Consider the following 15,866-nt stretch of genomic DNA (forward strand, 5'->3'; position numbering starts at 1 on the left):
ACCATAGCCTTGACTAGATGGACCTTTGTTGGCCAAGTAATGTCTCTGCTTTTGAATATGATGTCTAGGTTGGTCATAACTTTTCTTCCAAGAAGTAAGCACTGGGTTAAGGAGCTGATAACTCAGCAGTAAATTAAAGATGTTCCTTGCAGTAAGCTGAGCTTCTGTGGAATAAATACACCACTTCAGGGGCTGGAAAGTGAATCAAGTTAAGGGAGATAGAAAGTTATGGGAGGGATATAGTAGGGCTACTAATTTAAATAGAGTTCAGCGAAGTTCTCTCTGATAAGTGGCAGTTGGGTACAGACCTCAGGGAACTGAGATACATGACACAGCTATTTAGGAGAGAATAGTCTAGAGGTAGTAGCAAACACAGAGACCCTGAGTGTAGCTGGGGAACAGTGGCGAATGCCCTGGGAAGAGCCTGTGGGCCTGTGTGGCTAAAGCAGTATTGGAGTTGCAGTGTGAAGTGAGCCAAAGACAGTGTGAAGTAGGACCAGACTCTGTGGGCCTGGAAGCTACATTGAGGACCTTGAATGAGATGGAAGCCACCAGAGGGTGTCAAGGGAAACAGGATCTATCTTGAGTCTTTAAAAGGGAGCCCTCTGGGATCTGGGTGGAAAATAAACTGTAGGGTGTGTACAAATCTAAGAGTTGGATCACAAAGAAGGCTGAGTACTGAATAATTGATGCTTTCAAATTGTGGTGCTGGAGAAGACTCCTGAGAGTCCCTTGGACAGCACGGAGATCAAACCAGTCAATCCTAAAGGAAATCAACACTGAATATTCATTGGAAGGACTGATGCTGAAGCTCCAATACTTTGGCCACCTGATGTGAAGAGCCAACTCATTGGAAAAGATCCCGATGCTGGGAAAGACTGATGGCAAGAGGAGAGGAGGGTGACAGAGAATAAGATGGTTGGATAGCATCACTGACTCAATGGACATGAGTTTGAGCAAACTCAGGGAGATAGTGAAGGACACACCAGGGAAGCCTGGTGTGCTGCAGTTCATGGGGTCACAAAGAGTAGGACACGACTTAGCAACTGAACAACAGCAATGCCGATGGATATCATCTGAGGACCACTGACATACAGGTCACTAACCAGGTCAGAAAACCAGCATCCTAGCCACTGACTGTCACCTCAGTCCTTTCATTTTCTCCTTGGTCACCTGTACCAGGACGGGTTGGATCAGCTGATGACTGACAAAGGCCCTTTCAGTTCTGCATCATGCCAACAATTTGAGCCCTTGAATGTACTGGGGCTGTGCCTGTCTGCCTTACCAAGATTAGATTCGGGGCACATACTGTGTTTCTCACTTAGGACTCTCCTCTACTCTACTGCCTCACCTTGTTCTTGGTCATTAGAAAGGGTAAGATGGTATAGAGGGGTCAGGTTCCAGCGAGAATTATCTGGGCAGCAGCTATGGTGACAGTTGGTGGATTTCATTTCTCCTTGCTAGTTTTAGTAGATGCCACATCTTACTCTAACCCAGAGTGGCATCTGCTTTAACTTTGAACAGATTGTGGGATGTGAACAAATCAAATAACCCTTCAGGGTTGTCTTGCTTGACCTCTGACAGCTTTAGTTGAGGAGCTGAAGTCAAATGGGATCAGTCAAGGGTCATATTAGGACAGAATCAAATTTCCCAGAAGTTGTGTCCCATGCCCTGAGAGCTGGCATGTGTGGATACAACCTTGGTAGGCCACATCCCGTTCCTAGCTGTTCCTCTCTGCATGGTGTGGTCATTTGCTCTTGGTCTTCCAAGGGAGGTTGTTAAGGGAAGGGCAGGTGCCCATGATGGCTGGAACTCAGTTTTGCATAAAGGGCATGGACTAAATTTTCCTGTGGGCCAATCTGAGGCTTCCTTTCTAGAGCTGGTCTACACAGACAATACTAAATGAGTCCCAGAATAATCAGCTGTATAGTTCAGTCCAAACTTAGAATCTCATCTGTCCAATGTAAAGATAACTGAAGCCAAGCTAAGTGTTGACCTTGAATTGTTTGGGGAGCTCGTTCTATTTGCTAAACAATGATCAACCTGAGGGTAAACCCCCAAAGAACTATAAAAAATCCCTAACTGTTCTAAAATTAAAAACAATTAAAATTTTAATAGTCACTGTAAGTGACCACTAAGTTGTCAAGGGAAAAATACTCTGGATGTTATTTGACAAATTTGGATTTTATTACCGTGAAACTTATGACCAACTCTCAAGACTTTCAATAATGGCCTGGGAAGAAGCTGAATTTCCTCACTGTGGGAGAGGTCAGGGTGACAGGGTAAATAGGACTGTGGCTCAAACCCTGAGCTCCACTGCAGGCCAATAGAAAGGAGGGTAGGAAGTCTAATTACTTATGTACAGGAAAATTCTGCTGTCAGCCTGACGCTCTCACCTTATGTAGAATACTCTCAGGTGAAGTCTCACTTGCTAATTGGCCACCCTGAGGGTTCACACCCCATTTCTTGGCAGAACTGTAATAGCTTAAAGCGTAATGAGGTCTTGGATTACTAGGGCCACCTTGTCTTATAAAATACTCTGCAAAACACTTAGCAGAACACACCATCATAAATACCTCCAAACAGAACAGCATATGGTTTTGGACAGCCAGTATCTTTGGAGATACATCTGTATCTATTTTTCAGTGGCATTCATTACTTAAAAGTTGTATAGATTGTCAAGAATAAGCCAGCTTGAGATACGTGTATCCTCTGTAAGCAGTCTCTATTAAGAAGACAAAAAAAAAAAAAAACCAAATTAGGATGAATAGTAGCTCCATTCTGTTTCCGGCAAAGTAGACCAAAGTCTGGAAAAATCAGAGGGCCTTCAAACCACAACCCAGAGGAGAGCAAACCCAAATACTTGCTCTCTCCAAACCACACTAGAGGATGGAACTTTCCCTTGGGACTCCTTTTCCCAGACATTCATTTTATTTCCGGTGAGAACCAAATCAATAGAGACCCCAATTAAGAACTCTACTGAACTCTGCCACAGTTTAAAATGAAAGAAAACAAATACTTAGGATGTGGCTGACACATATATTCTCTTACTTAGTTAAGGAAAATGACAATATAGACATAGTGAATATCAGCTGATGATATATACATGTTCGCTTTTATTGATTAGCTTCTGTAAGCCACCATTGCTAGCCTAAGCAAGCCTAACCCTTTGTGTGGCAGTCCGGGCCCTCCACGCTCTGGCCTCCCTGCTCGAGGTTTACAGCTCACTGTTCCCTTCCATACACATGAGCCACCTCCCCCCAAACCCCTCTGTCCCCTTGATTCCTTTCAGCATTTGTGCCTTTGTAAATACTTGCAAGGCTGCCTTTCTGCCTAGAGCACTCCCACACCCTGCTGGCTGCTTGTCCAAATCAGAGGCTTCACCAACATGTCTACTAAAGGTCTGCTCTTCTACTGGGTCCTCTGCGAGTCTCCAGCTAGATGTTCCAGCCCGTCTCCTGAATGGTGTGGACACCATCCTAGGTCCTCTCCCAGATTCCAGGCATAGCGATAGTAATAACAAAAGAAGAAAACAACTGACTTCTCTGAAACCCACAAGTACTTTACCTGTGTTAGCTCCCTTAATCTTTTCAGCAGCCTCTTGGCAGAAAGGTACTATCCTGCTTTTTTTTCCAGTTCTGGAGACTGGGGCTCAGAGGTCTAACTAAATCCTTGCCCAAGGTCACAGAGCTAGGAAATGTGAAAGCTGGGATTCAGATGCAGGTGGTCAGATTCCTGCGCCAACAAGATAAATTCCTAGTCCAGTCTCTTGAGCAGACATTGTGTCCGGTTCATCTTTGCCTCTGCTGCAGTATTGAATCCAGCCCCTAGTAATTGCTGGATAAACAATGAATGATTTATTGTATCTATAGGAGATGATGAGTGTTAACTAAACTCATTTCACAATATTTTTGTCAAACCTTTATGCTGGACTCTTGAAACTTACACAGTGAGATACGCCGATTACATCTCAATTTAACTGGAAAACAAAGATAAAGCCCCTCAAAGGATGGATGCATGAACACAAGTGGGATAAACTAGCTCTTCTTTGGTTCTCGGCTCCCGTGACCTGTGAAGCAGGCCCTCTGCTCTCCTGTGCATTCAAGGAGCCCACACGGAAGCACATTCACTGAATCCTGGCCCTGGAACAGGTTTTCCTTTGTAATGTTTGTCCAGTGATAACATGAACCCATGACAAGTCTCGGAACGTGCTACACCTCTGCTTCTTACTCTGCATTAAAAAAAAAACAAAACAAAACTCTGGGATAAGCATACTGCTTTCAGGATTAGCCTTAGCCTTTTTTTTTTTTTTTTCTTTAACATATTCCCCAAAAAAGGTCATTTGTTTCTTTTTCTTTTCATTTTTAAATGGAGAAATGTTAAGAATTTAGGAATGCAGACACAGATGAAATTACAATGTCTTTCTAAATGCCAACAAAAATGCTCCGAGTCTGATGAGATTCCCTGTGGCATGAGTTTGTTTAAAAAATCCTGTCAATTCATTTTCTTGTTTTTGTTGGCGGACAGAGGTATTTTAAATAACCAACTGGAGCTCCTTGCATCTCATCTCCTAGGTATTGCTGGGCAGGTCTCCATAGATGCCAACGGAGACCGGTATGGGGATTTCTCAGTGATCGCCATGACTGACACAGAAGCGGGTACCCAGGAGGTAAGCAGATGGGACCTCCACCCCAGCCTCCTCTGCTTGTTGAGATTCCAAGGAATGTATTTGTCCTGGTATCCAAACAGCTGCCCCCAAAGCAGCTTCCAAATAAAAATGAGCTGAACACTGGGAGTTTCCAAGTGAGGGGATTTCCTTCTGGCTGAGGGTATCAGGGACGGCTTTAGGAAGTGGTTCCTTGTTTATCCTAAGTGGAGACATCCTACCTTTCAGGTGGCCGAGAATCACACCTCAGCCCTAAGATGCAGGACAGTGTCATTGAATGAGAGACTTAAAGTGAATTTGTGTATTTATTTCCTCCCTTAAAATTTGAAAAAAAATTTTTTTTTGGCAGGGAGTAGTTACAAACTGGACCATGCATTAGTATGTCAAAAGATGATGGAGTTTCAGGATAGCATCACTAGAAAGAAAAGGGTGCCCTGGACATAGAGATGAGTCTCTGACACTTACTGGGGTATGAGCTCTCTGCCTCAGCTTCCTCGGCTGTAACAAGGAGATTGTCATATCTCCCTTGCTGACCTCACATGGTGGTCATGAGCACCAGATGAAATGGAATCTGAAGAAGTATTATATAAATTTTGCATGATAAATATAAAAAGAGGATGTGAATCCACCGTGTTTGAAGTCAGATGATGCAGTTCCTTCTTTAATTCTCTGATGGCTCTCACCCAGGGTTGATGACTGCTGTCACACTTCCTGTGACCTGGCATGAAGGACTTGCTGTTCTTCTCTTTGTCCACATGGACCTGGCCTCTATGGGAGGGGCCAGGCCACCAGGATCTGTACTGGCTACCTTCGCTGTAAGATTTTTTTTACCCTCGATGATCTGAGTCTCATGTATATTCCAGTCTCTCCTCTATAGAAGGCGGCTAGTAATAGAGAGGGTCACGGTAAGGACTCAGGTGTGAATGTGTGTAAAGTACTTGGTACATGCTCAGTACATGCCAGTGACTGTTGGAGTTTGGTGATTATCTAGAATTCTTTTCATTCCAACATGAGAGCCTGTGGGGCCTCTTTCAGGAGAGAGAAGGCAGGGGGTGTCACCGTCCCCCGGGAGCAGGGTGCTGCTGTCCAGACAGTAGGGAGGTGGATTCTGAGAACCTGGGTGCGAAGGTAGTGCTAGATCAGGGATCGGTAGCTGATGAAACAGTTGTTTAAACCAGAAGCTGAGGGTAACACTTGAACTGAGCCATAAAAGAATACTGATTTTTCAGAGGCCACAGGAACTAACTGAAAAGAGTTCAGCTTGGATGTGGGGTGCAAATAGGATGTGTTCAACAGAGAGGAGAAGGTAACCCTCAAAGTCAAGATGGAGAAGAGCCTTCGAACCAGAGGAAGGTGCAGTGGAAGGTTCCTAAAGAGGCTCTTTGATGCTTGAATTCTGTGTCAGGCTTCACTGACCCGGGAATAAGATGGGTCGTGAACTCCCTCTTCTTGGAACAAACTGGGGCCTGACAGATGGCTGACCTGCAGGCAGGAGGGGCACCACTCTCTCCCAGGAGCAAGGGGAAAGCCATACCTTCCGAGGTTACTGCTTTCTGCATAACCACCTTCCCCACCATGGGAAGCCTGTGCTTTCTAAATTATGCTCACTTTACAAGCACTGTTGGTACTTTGATTTACAAAGATTTCAGAAACTCACTATTGTAGTCAGCCTGGAGGGTCTGGGGGCCTACTCTGGGCCTCCTTTGCAGAGAACTTCGACCTTTCAGTTTGTGCATTTTTTTTCTTTTATATAGGTTATTGGTGATTACTTTGGAAAAGAAGGTCGTTTTGAAATGCGGCCGAATGTCAAATATCCTTGGGGACCTTTAAAACTGAGAATAGATGAAACCAGAATGGTGGAGCACACGAACAGCTCTCCTTGCAAAGCATGTAAGTTTAGAGACTTAATTCGCTCTGTTTCATCGTCTGCAGTACCCATATAACACAGGGGTCATTCAGGAGCTCCTGTTCTGAAAAAACAGATTTCTGTCTCTGATGTGGTAAAATCCACGGCAACAGTTCACAAACTGGCATCCACCTTCATTACAGGCTTCTAGGTCCTTTTTCCCTTCTATCCTTTTCCAAGATGGTAGAAGGTGTCTTCCTATCTTTACATCTCTTACCATAGTCTGTTATTATTTGAGGTTTTATACTTTTAGGGAAAATTAAAATATCAAATACCAAATGTCACTCACTATTCATCTATTGTTTCAAAGTTTATTTATTCTCTTACCCACCCAGAACCAAACAATGTTCCTTAGACACCTAAAAATTTACAATTAGCAAGTAAATGTAAAATATGTAGCCTTGTCATAAATGTGGAAGCAAGTGGAGGTTCTTATAAGAAGCTTACAAACGAGAAAGTGGTTGACATCATTGCTTTAGAAAGACCCTTTGATAAGCAAAGTGGGAGAATTAAGTGAGTATCGATCTTTCAGGGAAGTGGTTCACTTTAATATCTGGTGGCTCAGACAGTAAAGAATCTGCCTGCGATGAGGGAGACCTGGGTTCAATCCCTGGGTCAGGAAGATCCCTTGAAGGGGCATGGTAATCCACTCCAGTATTCTTGCCTGTTGAATCCCCATGGACAGAAGAGCCTGGCAGACTACAGTCCATGAGGTCACAAAGAGTTGGACACGACTGAGCAACTTTCACTCACTCACTCACTCACTCATTCACTCACTCATGTGTGCTCCTTATGTTTTGGGAACAGTCTTCAAACTGTGATGCATCTGTGTATATGCAATAAGTGGAAAGGCATAAATGTGTTAAGAACACAGTCTCTGGAGTTACTGGGCCCGGATTTGAAATCCCATCGTGGTCACTTACTGTGACCTCAGGATCATTTCTTCATTTCTTTAAGCCTCAGTTTTCTCAGAAGTAAAATGAAAGAAATGTACCCAACTCTCAGGAATGCTTTGAGGATTAAATACAAGAATGTGTTAAAGACTGTGTCCTAAACTCCTTCTACACAAGCTAGCTATTTATCATTTTTACGTAATATCTGGGACACTACAGAACTTGATTGTTTCAAATTGTTACATTTTCACAAAGCTTTATAAGACATTTTGACGTGAAACTCTGGCTCTGGTGAGAGAACATCTAAAAACAGAACATTAACCCAATAGATTTTTCACCAAATCTCCCAGCACTTGGAAGTGTCATCATCCATCTGTGAAAATGAGGGGAGCCGGCTCAGTCCCATGGTGCAGGTGGTTGTCCTCTCTGACTGGAAACTCAAAAGAATGTGCATAGATCTGAAAACTTCAGTTTCCAGTTGTCCTCAAATCCTTCTTGAACCTGCTCTGTTCCCATTGTGCTCACTGTTTTTGTAACAGTTTGTTCATCTAGTATTTTCTTAAGTGTTTTTAAGCTTTGCACTTGGTGAACAACAACAAAAAAAAACCCACACGAAATCACCAGCACCACCACCACGACCACCACTACCACTGCCATCACCACCACCACCACCATGACCACGACGACCACCACCACGACCACGAGTACCACCACCACATGACCACCACCGCTACCATCACCATGACCGTGACCACCACTGCTACCATCACCATGACCATAACCATGACCACCACCACCACCATGCCATCACTGTCACCACCAGCACGACCACGACCACCACCAACCACCATGACCACGACTACACCACTGCAACTACCACCACCACCACCACCACCACCAATATGACCACCGCCACCACAACAACAATGAACAGAATTGCCTAGAAAAAGTTTCTTAAAAAGAAAGGAAAATTGGAAAATTTGCCTCAAATGGTAAACCGCGAAATATCTTCTAATGAATGAAAATTTTCAGTGAATGAAAAGTCAGAGTGAGGCATTTCTAGCTGTTTTTCAAAATGAACTCAGATTATCTATGTTTCTTTTTCAAGCAGGTGGCCTAGAAGAATCAGCGGTGACAGGAATTGTTGTGGGGGCCTTACTAGGAGCTGGTTTGCTAATGGCCTTCTACTTCTTCAGGTTAGGACTGCTTTATAAAGTTTAAAAATTTACTCTCCTTAATTGCCTTTGTCATTTGCCTTTGCACGATCCTCCTTGTGACTTGTCCATATCTTGTGCTCACCCAGAAAGCAAGGTAGTGGAAACAGCTAAACCTTCCGTTGGTGTGACTCTGGTTTGGTGGTCAGGGGGTTAGCATACGAGGCAATGGATCAGGGTTTCTACTGTAGCCCACTGTGGGCCACAAAACCATTGCAATCTTTTGCTCACAAATATTCTGACCTGAATTCCTCCCACCCACCACATGCATAAGTGGAGACAGAATCTAGACAAAGGGGAAATCAACTTGCCCAGTCTCAGGCTTCCTCCAATTCAGAAATAGGTGGTGAGTTCACTTTCTGTAGAGAAGGAAGTGACTCTGAGCAGTCCACACTCTCAGGAGGTCTGTGCTCAGTCTTTGAGAGCCCATATGCTTCGTGCCCCCTGTGGTTAAGCCCTGAGTCTTATAAACTTGTAATATTTATGTGTGTTCAAGATACTGATAGTTTCACCTCTTGAGGGCTGTCCATTCCTTTGTAATCTTTGGGGGTTGAGTTTGAGGCTTATTAAGTCATTGGACCATGATTTTTTCATTTCTGCATGGTAATGTAACTCTGGGTGTGTATGACTCTTTGTGGGAACAATTGCATTCCTGTATACTTCATCTGATCTTTATCTAGGGCATATCCTGGGAGCTGGGGGGAGAAATGTGGCAGAACAGACAGGACTTAACCCGTGAGGCACTCAGGGAAGAACGGGAAGGCTTGTTCTATGGTGTTGGGGAAGCAGGCCAATTTTCCTCCTTGAATAAGGGCAGTGCGCCTTGGGGCATCCCACTTTAATCTCTGACCAGGGCTTCAGAGTCTGTCACTTCTCATTTATCAACCCAAACCCAGACGTCCCTCGAGGGCATTCTTTGTAAGAGAAACCATAGTATTTTGTAGCCAAGTAAGGTTTTATTACTACATTCACTTTCCCTCTACCCAGGAAGAAATACAGAATAACCATTGAGAGGCGAAACCAGCAAGAAGAAAGCAACGTTGGAAAACATCGGGAGTTACGGGAAGATTCCATCAGATCCCACTTTTCGGTGGCTTAAAAGGAAGTCTGTTCTTTTGGCTTGAGATTCTTTAAGGAGATAGATGGGATGAAAGACATCAATGGAATAGAAGGGGCGCTCTTGAAAAACTCATTCTTTTAAGCAGTTAGTCATTTTGTTATAAAATTTCTTTAGAAGCTCAGGAACTATTATTAATCACCATATGCCCTCTGGCCTCTCATCTCATGACAAACAAACACAAGAATATAACATCACTGCTAAATGTTGATTCTGTTTCAAGGGCATATGATTAGATTTATGTTCTGAAAGTCTGAGGTCTCCATATCTTGGTGGCGTTTGGGGGCATTTTACACAAGGCTATAAAATGTGTTTTACTTAAGTGAGATGTTTTATAGCTAGAATAAAATCATTTTTACATGTAGGATATTATTGAAAAGGATTTAACCCCAAGAAGAAGAAAATGTAGTGGAAAACCTCAAGGTTGAAAATGCAGCATTCCTCTCTCTAGAGCTGGTGGAGGGATCTGAGGTCAAGGACTGTTCTGTCTGATATATGCATTCACATCCTGACTTTATGTTTGAAAAAGAATTTCCCCCACCTCTTTCAGTGTCTTGTAAGAGCTACTCTGGAAAGTTGTAATTATGAATGAGATAAGAGGATTTATGCAGAAAAAGCAAATCTAAACGATTTCACTTTTTAAAATATAAAAAACCCTATTTCACACTAACATTTTAAGTATTTTAATCTTATATTTTCCTATTAGAAAATGTGTCTATTTTTTCATTTTGAAGATTAAATTTCACTTATATTTTACAAACATGGGCAATGTGTACAGCAAACCAATAATGATGAAAGGTCCTCTCTTTTTTTCTCCCTGTTTCCCTCTTCCCTGTGGCCATAGCCCAATACGAATTGCTGCTTTAACCACAGAGATCTAGAAATGTGTTCGGATTGTAGACTCTACAGGAATGCATCAGTTTACTTGTTTTAAATGCAAGCTATTTTAGAGATAGTCTCCTTCCAGTTCTGGCCAACTGATGAGTATCAGGATCAAGGGTGAAATTTATTAGAATTAAGTCAGGTTTTATAAAGGGAGGCAACCTTTTTTTCTCAAGAAGAACTTTATAGAGAGTTAGAACTTGGCAGTACGCATAGAAATGATAATTTAATAAATGACATTTTACCAAAATTGACGATTATGATTTTGGTTAAAAGAGGGAATCTAAACAGCTACTATGTTCCCTTTTAGTAAACACCGCAGAACTTTGCAGTCATCCACTAATAACTTGTGTAACAGGGGTTGGGTACGGATATCAGGAATTGGTCAAGGTTGAATAATTATTTGCCGAATCTCAACTTTGCACCAAGTACTCTGTGTGTAGGTAGGTTTAAGCTTAGGTTGCCACTTTCATGTATAATTTGTGGAGAAAACAGACAGTGGGGGAAGAATGGGAAGTTGCCAGATCGGTGTACTATCTTATAATGATATCATGAAGGTGCTTCCTCAATAATGTTTGGAGCATCTGGAAAATAGTGTTAAAGATTATCTTAATGTCTATAAAAGACCATCTACAAGAGGAAAATAGGACAGCTTAAGAAAACAGGGGGGTAGAAATTGGAGCCATTCCTAGGTAGTGATGAAAGCTGTGGTTTACACTGGTAATGGAGGTGGAGGTGGGGCATGTGCGAGCTGCGCATCCTGGAAGTTGGCCTGAGCTTGCTTCCCTGGGGGCATCTGTCTCTTCTATTTCAGCCAGTCAGAGTGAATGGATTATTTCCATGTAAGGCACATTTCCCCTATACTGTTTAAAAATGGAATGCGTGAAGCTGGAGAGCACGATAAAAGGATGAACTCTGATCAACTGAAAGAGCTATGTTGTAGCTCTCCATGCTGAGTGCAGTGGAAAGAGTGCTGGAATCAAAACAGGAGGGAAAAAGAAGGCAAGAGAGGCCAGCTCCAGAAATTCTAACATAGGAAGACAGCTTGGGAAGTGAAATCCAGGAAAGCAAAGTGTGTAGCATCTCAGGACTGCTCGACATGAAAACAGAATGGAAGGGTTGCATCTGTCTTATTTTTGTGAATTGAGAGTTTATTTCTCTCTATTTTTATTTTTCAGTGGTATTTTCCATGTATTTTAGAAGTACTCATTTTCTATTATCTTGTGTTTGTAAAAAAACATTTAAATTTGAGCCTGTGTACTTATTACAGGGAAAAAACTCTCTACCTGGTTGCAGTCTTTGGGTGGAAACATTTCTAACCTTTCTAGAATTTTTATAGGGGTGATTAACTCTAATTTTTAAAAAAAATTTTTTAAATTATGAAAGCATGATAACACATTTATAGGTGACTTGGAAAATATAGAACAAAGTTACATGTAGTTCCAGTATATATTATAATTATTTTTTATGTAGATAAATTAAGATTCTTAGTTGGAGTTTCAATATCAAATTCTCAAAAATTAATAGAATGAATATACAGAGAAGTAGGTGGATATAGTAGACCTGAAAAGCACTATGAACCAATTTTACATAATTAAGATTTATACAATTTTCACACAACAGTAGGATACAAATTCTATTCAAGTTCCCATAGACTATATACTAGGAGACATTGGAACACAGCCAGGGACATAAGACCAGGTGCAAAAATTTGATGGTCTAGAGATATTGAAATCATGCAGAATATGTTCTCTTGTTACTGTGGAATTACGTTAGAGATCAATATCAAAAGATATTTGAATATAACAACTCTAGTATTTTTAAAGCAGATCTCTTTTATTTCTATTTCAGGTAGAAGAATAGTAGTAAACTTAATATTATGATTCCCACATAAAATCTTAAAAGTTTTAAAGGATAATTTAGTCTTTTAAAAATGGTAGAGCCAATCATGAGATGATATGTGGATGCCATTCTCTTCCAATCTTAAAGCAGTTCTACAGTTCTTGAGGTTGATTGCTTATTTACACATCTGTTGTCTACCCTTTCTTCCTTGAAATTGTCATGAAAAGTTGGAAAACCTTTGCTAAAGCTGTAGGTGTTTGGCTCAAGGTTACCCTGGTTTAAGACTTCTGGAGATTTACAACTCAGGATTTAATTTTCTAACTGCTAACATCTTTGACAACTAGTCACTCACATCTAGGCACTCACAACTACTCACTAACATCTTTGACAACTAGTCACTTTGCCAGTAGCCACATATCATATAGTAAGATAAACAAGACTGTAGTTGTTGGATCATTTTATAAATTATTACCCTGAAATCCAGGGTGTTCATATTCCAAAAGGGAATACTTTATCAGTATTTTTTCATCAGGTCTAACATAAGTTGTCACCGATACAGGTCAAAATGAGTATATACTTTTAGTGTATTGACTCTTGGTATTGGAAATAAGTCTAGGTTTTTATGGTCATCATCATTATTTTAGATTTTTTTCTTTGCTGGACTCAGAAATAAAAGCTTTCTCTAAATGATCACTTCTATCCAGGAAGAACTTCCTGTATAGAGTGTATATCTGCCCCCACAGGTTCCCCGAGGAAATCCATGTAAACACTCATTTCTCAGAAGAACCATCAGCTTTTCCTTTCCTGAACCACAGACATAGTTCTGCAGGCTTTAAAATGGTTCTTGACTCTTCAGGGAGGAGAGAAACATATGGAAAATTGATGCCTTCTCTTCTCCTCTTCCTTAAATTCAAAGACTTATTTTGGAATGTTAGTCACGTCTCCCTACTCACAGGATCCTGGGATCACTCATTAATTCAAAGCTCCTGTGCCTTTTGTGCCCATAACTGGCCACTTCCCTTCTGGTTGCTGCTGATTTTGGGAATGTGATATTTGTCCTTGACCATGCAATTAAGGCCATTGTATAGACCTTAAACAGATAGAGACCGGAATTCAGAGTAGGTCCAGTGGCCTTACCACCTTCTTGTGAGTGAGCATGAAGTGTCTTTTTGTGAAAGCTCTTTGGGAGACCAAATAGAATATTATGCCACTGGTATTCAGGGAGTGTCTGTAAACAGAAAGGAATACCTACCTATACTTTTTGGGACACAAAGCATTCAGATCCTGAGTGGATGCAGTCATAAGGCCAAACACCAACGAAAATCAAGTCCCTTTCATGGGTTTTGTTTAGTTATGCCCTGTGGTTCAGTGCTTCATGAAAAAGCTGAAGGTGAGCTGAATTTCCTCCTTAGTGAAAAAATAGGAAACTAATAACATGGAATATGTTTTGGGAGCAGTGTGAAAGCACAGGGCAAGATGGTGCTGTTCAGAGGAACTTGTTTCTTTTTCAGTGCATCTTTAGAACCACCTATAATTCCAAATCACCTATAGGTTCACCTGTAGAACCACTTGTAATTCAGCTCCTCTCCCACAAGAAGAGTCAGGATCAAGCTCTTCCAAAAGAAATGGGAGAGGCCAGTGTTGCCAGCTGCCGCCATATTTACCACCCCTCTCCCCTCCGCCATCCACTGTCCATCATGGCTCCAAAGATAGCAGCTTCATGCCATGCAGGTAGCAGCCTGTGAGTAGGACCTCCATACTTTTTCAAAGGGCAGAAAGAAGACAATGTGCCGGCTGTAAGAATGTGGCTGACTTTTGATCAGAACCCTTACCTAACTTGACCACGTGCTCCTGGGGCAGTTCAAGCCTCTGATGTGCATGTATTCCAATAAAACTGGCTTCAGTTTTCAGCGTGGAGCTCTCGCAAATGTCTTTTGCAGGTGTGCCCCCATAGCTAGACCCTAGGATTAAAATGACTTTCAAGAGGTGCCGGATTGGAGTTTGTTCAGATTTCTCATTAACCACTAATGTTCATTCATACCGAAGCAATTTTAAACCAGCTGATGCTGTTAATGTTCATATTTTAAGCTACTTCAAACACAGTAAAAAGGTTTCAATGGGAGCCAAGGCTCAGAAGTAAAAATCCATATGTTATAATAGCTCTTTGATGTACTAGGCGGTGATTCCCAGGGGACATATTTGAACAAGCAGAATTAAGAGTTAGCAAAAAGTGCTGCATTGCTTTGAGTCACATGTTTAAAGACCTAAATTTCTATGTGCAAGGAATAAAGGGCCCATTCACCAGCGTAAGTCACAACATAGGCTACTGAAGTGGTTTTTATTTGCTGGGAGAACAAAGCTGTCATAGCACATAATACCAAGGCAGAGAAGGTTGAGAAACAGGCACATTTGGATTTTGAGACACGATGTCCTATTTATTATTCAATGTCAAGATCTTAAAGTGTGTAGTGTGGTGTGCCTTACAAAACAGCAGTGAGGTGCCCTTACCGCCCTGGAGATGCTGTGAGTGTGCAGATCTTTCCGCTGGATCCTGGGAATCTGAGCATTGTTCCCTGTGCATGGTGAATAATCGAATCCAAGGGACACAGAACAGACATGTGGGCAATTACTTCTGCAGCCCTTGTCTTCCGGGCCATATTATCATCAGTAATTTACATATTGGACTACCGAACATTATACACTTACCATGAGTCTGGTAGAAAAACGAAAGTAAAAAGCTGACAGCTACATACAGTTTATTATTCTAATGTAAGTAGAACTATCTGCATATAATGTGATTTAATTTATTGTTGTTTTGTGTAGAAAATGAAAATTAATGACTGTGGATATAACCCCTGTTTTGTATAATATATTTTCTTTCTGGTGCAAATTGGTCATTGAAGATATCTCCATTTGGTGTTTGGATATAAACGTGTATGTGTTCTTATAAATGTTTCTGTTAAGCAAGGATGCCACATGCTCACAGGATAACAATGTGTTCTCATTAAAAAATACATCCCACTGAAACCTTTTCCTGTTTATAATTTAACCAATATACACTGCAAATATTCATATTCTCTGAGGACTTCCTGTTCTCCTAGGACCAGTTTAGAGAAAGTGGAAGTGTTAGTTGCTCAGTCGTGTCCGACTCTTTGCGACCCTGTGGACTGTAGCCTGCCAGACTTCTCTGTCCATGGGATTCTCCAGGCCAGAATACTGGAGTGGGTTGCCATGCCCTCCTCCAGGGCATCTTCCTGACCCAGGGATCGAACCCTGGTCCCCTACATTGCATGTGGATTGTTTACTGTCTGATTTACCAGGAAAGCCACAGTTTAAGTACAAGAAT

At 41.7% G+C, this 15,866-nt stretch overlaps 1 protein-coding gene across 4 annotated transcripts in view; it reads left to right on the plus strand.

Annotated features, from left to right (window-relative positions):
* The window catches only part of NPR3 (natriuretic peptide receptor 3), an 80,913-nt gene extending 65,366 nt beyond the window's left edge, over positions 1-15,547 (plus strand). For 3 of the 4 annotated variants that reach the window (XM_086361317.1, XM_086361315.1, XM_086361318.1), the window contains exons 5-8: positions 4,575-4,669; positions 6,421-6,556; positions 8,574-8,661; positions 9,667-15,547. In XM_086361317.1, coding sequence (XP_086217443.1) covers positions 4,575-4,669; positions 6,421-6,556; positions 8,574-8,661; positions 9,667-9,778 — 431 coding nt within the window. In that variant the 3' untranslated portion in view covers positions 9,779-15,547. The remainder of the gene's footprint in view (positions 1-4,574; positions 4,670-6,420; positions 6,557-8,573; positions 8,662-9,666) is intronic. The other variant, XM_086361316.1, reaches the window with a different exon arrangement.
* Positions 15,548-15,866: the final 319 nt, after the last annotated feature.

This window comes from Bos grunniens, chromosome 20 (assembly GCF_055505025.1).
Source record: "Bos grunniens cultivar Pamir isolate PY7600 chromosome 20, Bosgru_T2T1.0, whole genome shotgun sequence".
Lineage (NCBI taxonomy): Eukaryota > Metazoa > Chordata > Mammalia > Artiodactyla > Bovidae > Bos > Bos grunniens.